Consider the following 9661-nt stretch of genomic DNA (forward strand, 5'->3'; position numbering starts at 1 on the left):
GAAGGCCGAGGCTCTCTCCTCCCATGAGGAGTTACGGTCTCGAGCGCGGACACCCACAGGGGCCGTTCCACCCTGTGCTGTAGGGTCTCTACTCGTCAGTGATTCTGGTTTCAGCTTGAGAGGGCAAGGAGAGGCACCCCTCTTACAAGGTGAGGGGAGTTGTCCCCAGGTAAATGAACATATTTTCCTTCCAGAGCAGCATACTACTGACTTTATTTTATTATCAAAAGAGGTTTAGGCGGCTGGCTCAGTGCCCGGCACAGAACACTCACTCAATAAATATTTCTTGAATTGAATTAAATTCCAATAATCAAATGAACACTGGATTAGAAGGATGTTTCTCTCTGGTAACCAACATATCTGTGTCCTCTGACAGCGTCTGGCACCTAGTAACAGAAAGAAGAAAGCTCCTGATGTTGTCAGATGCCGTCCAGCAGCTCTGGATTCATAGCGACCCCATGTGAAAACGATTGTTTTCAGGTTTCAGCCCATCGATGCAGCCACTGTGCCCATCCACCTTGCCCAAGGTCGTCCACGTTTTTATTGGGCTGCTGCTTCGCCAAGCAGGATGCCCTTCTCCAGGGACTGGTCTCTCCTGAAAACATGCTTCTTGCCTCTGAGGAGCATTTTGGCTGTACTTCTTCCAAGACAGACCTGTGTGTTCATTTGGAAGTCTGTGGTCCTTTTGATAGTCTTTGCCACATCATTTGGGCAGACCTCGAAACCAAAACAAACAAACAAAAGAGACATACTCACTGCCATGGAGTGGATTCTGATTCATACGACGATACGGCAGAGGAAAACTGCCCCTGCTGGTTTCTGACACTGAACTTGCATTTCTCCCATGGAGCACCTGGGGGATTGGAACTGCTGACCTTGTGATTGGCAACCTAACACGTAACCACTACGGCACGCGGGCTCCCGAATAGGCCTCAGATCAAAGTAAAATATGGGGGAGACAATAGACCACATTCAAGGTCTCCGTCTGCTGCTCATTAGCGTGGGTCTTTTAGGCAAGTTCCCTGCATCTCTTTGGGGCTCATCCTCCATGGCGATGGGGTGTCAAAGGGATCTAGACACCTCATTCCTCATGGTCAAGCCCTCCCTGTTGTCCCCCAGACTCTTGTACTGGGGTTTCCCACATAGGACATAAAATAATCATGCTGGGCCAGCCTGGGCATTGCCCACGCTTCACACCCTAGTGTTTTGTGTAAAGGAAACGACATCCACCTGAAGGTGCGAAGCACATGTGCTGTGAGAGTCCCTTGTGGATGGTGCTGCCTGCCCCTCACGGTTTTCTTCTCTTCCCCTTCTTGTGGTCCGCCGGCGTCTGTAGCTATAACCTGGGCAGTGGAGTGGCATCCATCACTGTGAATGGCTCCTTCAACGATGGCAGGTGGCACCGAGTCAAAGCTGTGAGGTGAGTGGTCTCAAAGCAAAGGTGGGCCTGCAGACCAACTCCCCTGTCGCTCCCCACCCCACCCTCCACATCGTCCCACTTTCCAGCCCCAGCCTGGCCTCCCAGCACCCTGTTCCAGGCCATGCAGAGCCTTCTCCTAACCACATGTGCTCTCCAAGGACATTGACTGGCCCGAGAGAGTGGACGCCAGGTCTTCACTGATGGCTACCCCAGAGAAGGGTCTGCTCTCTAGGTGAGGTGCAATTTCAGGGCATGTGGACATTAGGAACTCTTCATATCTCAGTGTATAAGCAATTGGCTCCTCCTTTGATGGTGCCATTGCGTTACCTGAGCTTTCTCTCTCTGTCTCTGTCTCTCTCTCATCCACTCCCTACCATTGAGTCTACTGTAACTCATGGCGACCCTATAATATGAAGAAGAGCTGGCCCTGTGAGTTCCAAGGCTATAAATCTGTGAGGCAGTGGAAAGCCTCCTCTCCCCCCTCACCTCCAGAGCAGCGGGTGGTTTGGAAGTGCTAACTTTGGGGTTAGCAGCCCAACATGTAACCCGCGACACCACCAACCTGAACTTCAGAAACCGTATTTGCTCTGTCCACATGACCTAGCCCTCACCCCCAGGGGCAATGGCTACCCTGAGCGTGGCACTATTCACTCCGGTAGTCTTCTTTCTAGCTTTAGCTCTCTGTCCATATTTCTCAACCGTGTGTATTCAGAGAAACAGAGTAGCAATTTCAAAGTTCAGGAAATGTCAGTACATCAGACAGAGCCCTAGGATCACATCAGAGTCCCTGAGAATTTTCCTTCGCCTTCCCCTAGTAGAAAGCGCCCTGGTGGCACAGTGGGTAAAGTAGGGGCTGCTGACCGCAGTCAATGGTTCAAATCTACCCACGGTTCCTCCAGAGAATGCCAAGGCTGTCCACTCTGTCCACTCTAGGACACACATGTGAGCAGTTCTGTTCTGTCCTAAACGGTTCACGTGAGTCCAAATTGAAGGGAGCAATGTTGTTATAGTTTGTGTTCTGTTGTTTCTGAGTAGGATTCCCTGGTGGCACAAACATTTACACGCATAGCTGGCTACTCACCAAACCAAATGGGTGGCCAGCCGTTCAGATCCACCCAGAGATGCCTCAGGAGAAAAGCCTGGCAGTCTCTCTCCCCCAAACCCTCTGACACATGGGGTACAGTTCCACTCTGAAACTCGAGGGGTCACCAAGAGTTGGAATCGGCGAGTATCAGCAGCAGCTGGTTGGGGTTTGGCTTCAGGAGAACTTGATAGATGAGGTCCTGAGTCAGTCCCAGCAGACACGGGGCTCACCCTGCTCAGAGCATCTGGTCACTGCCCACTCAGCTCACATGTCGGCTCCCTCCCACTCAGCCTCATCTCTCCCCAGACGCTGTCCCTGCCCCAGGTCTCCTACCCTCCCATCTGCCTTCCGAATCCCACTCTCCAGATGGCAGTGAAACTGATTTTCTTAAAAAGAAAATGATATGCCTCTGAAGCCTCCTTAAAAGCAAGCCACAGCCAAAAAAATAATAAAAATAATCAGAATCAATGTAAGCTAGCTGTTTCCTTATCTTGTGAAACGATGAATCAAAATGTGTCTGTTTTGCCTGGTGGCCAGAAATAAACAATAAATAGCTGGAAAATAGCCGGGATGTCACTAAAAGCACCAAATGCCTGCTAAGCTAGATCTGCTGACTCGTCTGCCAAATTGCGTGCCATTTATTTGGGCATACTGCATCTCTTGAGTATTTAAATTACTATAGGTTATTTAAGTTATCAAAAAGCAATGTAAAAAAGTAAAATATGCTGATCTTATGTAATAAATGTATTTCTATTTTAAAATAATAATAAATAAATGAATGTTTCTTTGGGTTAAATGAAAAGGAAAAAAAAAAAAGCAAGCCACAGTTCCGTGCCGCTTAACTAGCAGGGAATGACTCCTTTGAGCATGTATTCCTCTGAGGTCTCCCTAGGTGAGCTCAAATGGACAGCAGCAGCAGGAAGGGCTAGACAGGAAGCTGGGGGCAGGGGTGGGCAGTGAGTTGATGGTAATGAGGGAGGAACCAGTGGGAAAAGGAGGGTGAGCGCATAGGTCTGGAGACTCAAAGAAGGCAGCCGGCGCCGCTGCTGAGCTGGACAGAGATACATATTGGATGATGTAAATTCTGAACAGCAGCAGGCATATAATATGTGCTCTAGTTTAGAAATTAAAATTACAGTCCATCATGCCATCCAACCTCCATTCTTCCTCTTGGCTTTGCCTTAAAAGTCTTCCCTGGCTCCCTCTCCTTCAGGATAAATCCTAAACCTCCCAGGAGGTTGCCTTGCTTCGCCTTGATTTTCACCAGACCAGACCCACCGCCAATGCATACACCAACCAAACCCACTGCCACTGAGTCGACCTGACTCCCAGCGATCCTGTGGGACAGGTTAGCACTGCTCTGTGAGGGTCTGAGAATGTCACTCTTCACCGGAGCAGGAAGCCCCATCCTTCTCCTACGGAGGGGCTGGTGGGTTGGAACCAGCAACCTCGTCGTGGTTAGCTGTCTGAGGCTTACCCGGCAATGCCCCCAGGGCTTCTTGGTTTGAGACTCCTCCCACATGCACGCACGCACACACGCAGACACCGCCCCATAATGTGCCATGTTCATTCTGCTCGTCCCCCTTTGCTCATTTCCCTGCTGCTTCTAGCTATAGCCTGCCCTGCCCTGATTTCCCTCATCTTCAAAACTCATCTCAGCCAAGTTGCTTCGAGAACCTGGCCTCGGTCAGGTGCCAATAAAGAGTTATACTACTCCCATAAAGAGTGATAGTCTCAGAAGCCAGTTCTTTCCTGACCTATATGGTCTCTATGCATCAAAAGTGACTTGATATCAGTGCGTTTTTGAGCCATCCTCAGTAGACCAGAAGCTCACTGAGGTCCAGGATATTATATATATATATAACCTTTGTTGCCTTAAGCATGCACATGTGCACACACACACACACACAAACAACAAAATACCAAACCCACTGCTACTGAGTCAATTCCAACGCATAGCAGCCAGTCTATAGGACAAAGTGACCTGCCTCTTGCGGTTTCCCAAGACTCTGAATCTTTCTGAGAGTGGACAGCCTCATTGTATCCGCATGGGGTAACAGATGGCGCCTTGTGGTGAGCAGCCTAATGCATAGCCTGCTACAACCCCCACTCCCCCTCCCCTCAGGACTCTTGCGCCTTTATGGCCGTTCTTGTTCATGTACACAAGAATGCCAGTCCATTTTTACTGAGATGCCTGATGGGCTGGGGCAGACCAGGTGTTGCCGTTTACAGGGATGGCCCATCGGGAAAGATCACTGTGGACGACTACGGCGCCAGAACAGGCAAGTCGCCGGGCATGATGAGGCAGCTCAACATCAATGGAGAGCTGTATGTGGGTGAGTGGCTTCGGACCTCGCAGAAATGATACCCGGTCCATTTGTCACAATTCCCCTCGTGGAGTCAGGCATATTCCTAGAAGTTGGGGCGCTGTCCCGCTTGCCCCTTCCTCCACTTCCTGCGCTAATCATTCACGGCTGAAGGCAGGAAGGAAATCGCTGAGTTACTTTAGTGCATTGGCCAAATCCACCTGGAAGACCATGTTTTCCCTGTTTCTAGAGCCAGGAATTCCTAAATATACCTCTTGTGGAGGGGGGTGGGGCTGTCTGCCTAGCCCTCTCAGACAGAAGTGAATGGTATTTCCATAACGTTATGTGTGGGCACGTCCAGATGAACAGCTATTCGTGTGACAGGGCCACGCAGTGCTTCCTGAATTTCAGCGAGAGCGTCTGCATCCTTTTGAAAGACCGCTGCGCCTCACTTGGTTGAAGGTGACACATGCCCCCTCTAGTCTACCAACACATTACATCTTGTGGGCACTCACCCAGCATTTCAACATTCACTAGAGTCCACTCGGCCAGAGATCACCTGTGACATGTGAACTTAATGCTTCAGTGGATCCACGCCAACCAGCCCCTTCGGGGATCACTCTAAAATAGTCCTATGGGATGGCCTGAGCAGTTCCGGGAGCCCATGGCCCTCACGTGTTCTGCCAGCCAAGGGATGCCTCTGTTCACATGCCACTGAGAAAGCCCATGTCCTCCTTTACTGTGCAAGAACCCCCTTTGACCCACTTTACTGTGCAAGACCCCCCTTTGACCCCCCAGTGTCCCTCTTGATTCCTGGCAGGTGGCATGAAGGAAATCGCTCTGCACACGAACCGACAGTACATGAGAGGCCTGGTGGGCTGTGTCTCCCATTTCACCCTGTCCACCGATTATCACATTTCCCTTGTGGAAGATGCCAAGGATGGGAAAAACATCCATACGTGTGGATCCAAGTAACACCAGCTGGCCTCGCCCAAGGGACAGAGCCTACTCTCCTGAGACACCCTGGGGCCCGGAGACCCTGCCTGACGCCACAGCCACAGGCACTGGGACCAGGTGTGTTTCCCCTCCTCCTAGAGCAAGGATACCTTGAGGAGAGGCGGAGAGCTGAGACGGCAGTCCCCGGTGGCCTTCTCCACCGACACTCTGTGGACCCAGCCAAGCAGGGCACGCTGCGTAGCAAGCATTGGAGGTTAGCCATCCCACGTATCATGGCTGCCAGAGATCACGCTTCCACGCAGATTCCAGAGTCCGTGTGCTGTAGCCCATGACTGCCTTGTGACGCAGAGTGCTTCAAAAGAGAAACGAGAGACAGCAACCCAAAGGGCAGTCTGAAACTACTTCTTGATTCGCCTGACTCACGGCCCTCTTGCTGACAGCAGACTGACTGGGTGACCTAGCCCCTCCAAGTTCACTTCCCACCACGGCCCACGGACTGGTTCAGACCTACCCTTTCAGCGCCTCACCGCTCCTTGTGCTGACTGTTCCGGGGAAATGAGGGTGGGGGAGGCTAAATGTAATCAGAGGGCGCCCCACAAAGTGGATCGCTAGACCTGTGGTCCTGTTTGTAATGAGGGCCGCCCTGAGTTTGCAGCTCTCCTTTTGTACATCTCTATTTTTCTAGCTGCAGCCCGTCCACAGTGTGCTTTGGAAGGGTGTGTGTGTGTGTGTGTGTGTGTGTGTGTGTGTGTGTCCCTGCCTTTGCACACTTTCCTTTTGGGGGGGAGGGGACTTGTGGTTGGGGACAGTTTGGTGTCAGTGATGTGGGAGAGGGGGCTGGGCCCGCAGCTCAATATGGGGATGGTTATGTTGGGGGCTCCAGGAGACGAATATAACACTTTCCAGAACAAGTAGATTAAAAGGAACGTGTGTCATGGAGGTGGGTCACTGTCATCTTTATTCGAAGAGAGGAGGACAATTTGGGTGACAACCTGCACTAAGGGGAGGAAAAAGGCTCGAAAGTTCCTATCCTCCCTTCCCTCCTGAAGGTGCTACTGATCCTGCAGAGCCGTGTCACTAAATGGGCCCCAGGCAATCCGCTGAGTTTCCAAGTACGTCTTCCCTCACGGGACTTGGCGCCCCACTGGGGGAAGCCCTCAGCATGATCCGGGCACACGGGCAAGAACTGGAAAAGGGGGCCTTCTTTTGGAATCATCAGCTGCATCCCTTTTCCGTTCATGCGTGTGACCCTGGGGTCAGCTGGCTTTCTGGCAGGTCCACATGGCATGAGTGACTCGGGACAAGGTGAGATGATGGCGACCCTCCAAGAGGAGAGACATCAGATCTAAGACCGATGAGACAATCTGTGGACCCAGCGAGGCCTCTACTTTCGTTTGGGGGGGCACAGTCTTGCAGCCAAGACTTCTGAGCTGTGGGAAAAGCCCAATTTCAGGCATGCGAAGGATCCCAAAAGACGAAGCCATGAACTAGAGAGCTTCCTCTTGTCTCCTACCTTTGGCTGCCAGCCTCTGGGACTCCGTGAGTCTTCTAACCAGAGGAAGAAGAGCCAGACTCCTGCTCAGAGAAATCAAGAGAAGCGCGCACGCATCCTCTCCTGCACGTCCACCCATGGGTGTCTCACGGGTACCAACGAGCCCCCTGGTAAAAAGTGGGTCGTTTCCTCTCCTCTCCCCAGACCTTTGCCTCCACACTCCTTCCTTAGAAACTGCTGGGCCGGAGCTTCCCACGACAGAAGGGAGTTACTTGCACAGCACCCTTTAAATAGATGGCCTCCGGCCCCAAAAAACATTCCCTGTGAGTTTAGCAAAGTCGCCAACTGAGCCGATGCCAGACCCGTTGCTGGGGAGCGGTTGTTCCAGGCGAGTTATCCGGAGACACACGCAGTGACCCACAGAAGGGGGAGCCTGGGAGCGTGCGCTGAGCCCGAAGAGGATTCAGAGCTGCCTGCCTTCTGGGTGGGCTGCAGATGGAGGGCTGTCACCCCAAGGGCTCCTGCAGGTGAGAGGGCAGCAGACCTGGGAAGCCCCAAGAGGGACTGTGAGCTTGGGAGGCTCAGGATGAGAGCTGAGTAAGAGATGAGAATCCCCCAAGTGAGGAGCAAAGTCTTGCATGACTCTCGCTGGACAAAAGCCAGGAGGAACTTGGACGCTTGCATAGCAGAGGTGGTTGTGAGAATACCTCTTTGTCCTAAGGTTGAGGGGTGAGGCCTGGGTTCCAATGGGCAGGGATAGCTTAGTGAGGGCCCAGCTGTCTCTGGGAGCATAACTGATGTCACTCGAGTCTCGTGCTGCATCACAAGGCACCACGAGATCTCACTGGCACCCAGCAAGGATGGCTCACAGGTCTCGGGCTTCCGTTTTCGCTGGTCTCCACTCTCCGGTCTCGGCTGGGTTTGCTCCCACCCTGGGACCTGGCTCATGTCCGGGAGAAGGACGGCACGCTTGGTAAAGTAGCCAGGCAGCAAAAAAGAAGACCTTCTATAAGATGGACTGACACAGGGGCTGCAACCACGGCCTCAACCGTCAGAACCATGGGGAGGGCATGGACGGGACCGGGCAGTGTTGCGTTCTGTCGAACACAGGGTTGCTGTGTGCCAGAACTGACTCGACAGCACCTAACCACCACCACCACCACCACCACCACCTCCAACACCTCCACCACCACCACCTCCACCACCACCACCACCACCACCACCACCACCACCACCACCTCCACCACCACCACCACCACCACCACCACCACCTCCTCCACCACCACCACCACCACCACCACCACCACCACCACCACCACCACCACCTCCTCCTCCACCACCACCACCACCACCACCACCACCACCACCACCACCTCCTCCTCCACCACCACCACCACCACCACCACCACCACCACCACCACCACCACCACCACCTCCTCCTCCACCACCACCACCACCACCAGATATTCTCAACTGGGAGGAGGGAGTGAGATGCGACCTGTCAAAGGCAGCCAACTTGAGAGATCAGAATAAAAAGCAAAGCTGTCCCGTTGCGGACTGGCTCTCACGGGCTTCACTGTGTCCGTCGAAGGGTGCAAACGCTTCGCAGGAAAGGCTGGGGGTTTGAATCCATCCAGGGGTGCCTCCGAAGGAAAACCTGGCCATTTACTTCAACAAACCAGCTCAGGGAGCACAGTCCTGCGCAGAGTCCGAATCAAGTGGACAGTCAATAGGCGGACTGAAGTCATGAAGAAGACAGCTGCGCCTCGTCCACAGGGAGAGGAGCCACGGAGTCTCCTGACCCAGGGCAGGGAAGAACCAGGGCCACGAACACCGTCGATCCTCCTGAGCCCAGCCATGTTCTGGAGAGAAGTGGCACTAAGGGACTAGACAGAGGCGAGGGGAATCTGCAGGGGCCCTGGGGTGTGGAAGAGGCCCAGGCTAGCAGTGACTAGCCTCGCCGGCCAGGCAGCCCTGCTTCCTCTGGTCCCTGGCCCTGCTTCCTTGGCTCCTCCACCTGTTGCCTGGCTTCTGGCAGCTGGTGGGGCGGGGGGTTGTTCTGAGAAGGGGGGCGAGCAGAAAAGTGGGCTCGGTGCCATGGCTTCGGGTAGCCGCTCTGGTGAAAGGCAGGCTAGGCTGGTGGAGGCGGGCTGGGCTCCTAGCTCCTGAGAGCGTGGGAGGTAGCCAGGGAGCTGGGAGACGCCGCCCAGGCTTTTCCTGCCAAGAGAGGAAGGAGATTGTGCAGCCTGTGTTCCTGAAAAGCTTTGATCACAGCCCAGGTCTGGGAAAATTCCCCCTGGACTTCCCACCATCTGGTAAGCAAGGCTGGCTGTGTGGGGTGAGGGAAGCCCCTGTTTCTATTCAGCAGGCAGTCTCCCACACCCCTGCAGGTATGCCCAGGG

At 53.5% G+C, this 9661-nt stretch overlaps 1 protein-coding gene across 1 annotated transcript in view; it reads left to right on the plus strand.

The window, feature by feature from the left end:
* EGFLAM (EGF like, fibronectin type III and laminin G domains) overlaps positions 1-6574 on the plus strand; it is a 230127-nt gene extending 223553 nt beyond the window's left edge. The window contains exons 20-22 of the mRNA XM_075540955.1: positions 1337-1420; positions 4737-4840; positions 5631-6574. Coding sequence (XP_075397070.1) covers positions 1337-1420; positions 4737-4840; positions 5631-5785 — 343 coding nt within the window. The 3' untranslated portion in view covers positions 5786-6574. The remainder of the gene's footprint in view (positions 1-1336; positions 1421-4736; positions 4841-5630) is intronic.
* Positions 6575-9661: the final 3087 nt, after the last annotated feature.

The sequence above is a fragment of the Tenrec ecaudatus genome, chromosome 2, assembly GCF_050624435.1.
Source record: "Tenrec ecaudatus isolate mTenEca1 chromosome 2, mTenEca1.hap1, whole genome shotgun sequence".
NCBI lineage: Eukaryota > Metazoa > Chordata > Mammalia > Afrosoricida > Tenrecidae > Tenrec > Tenrec ecaudatus.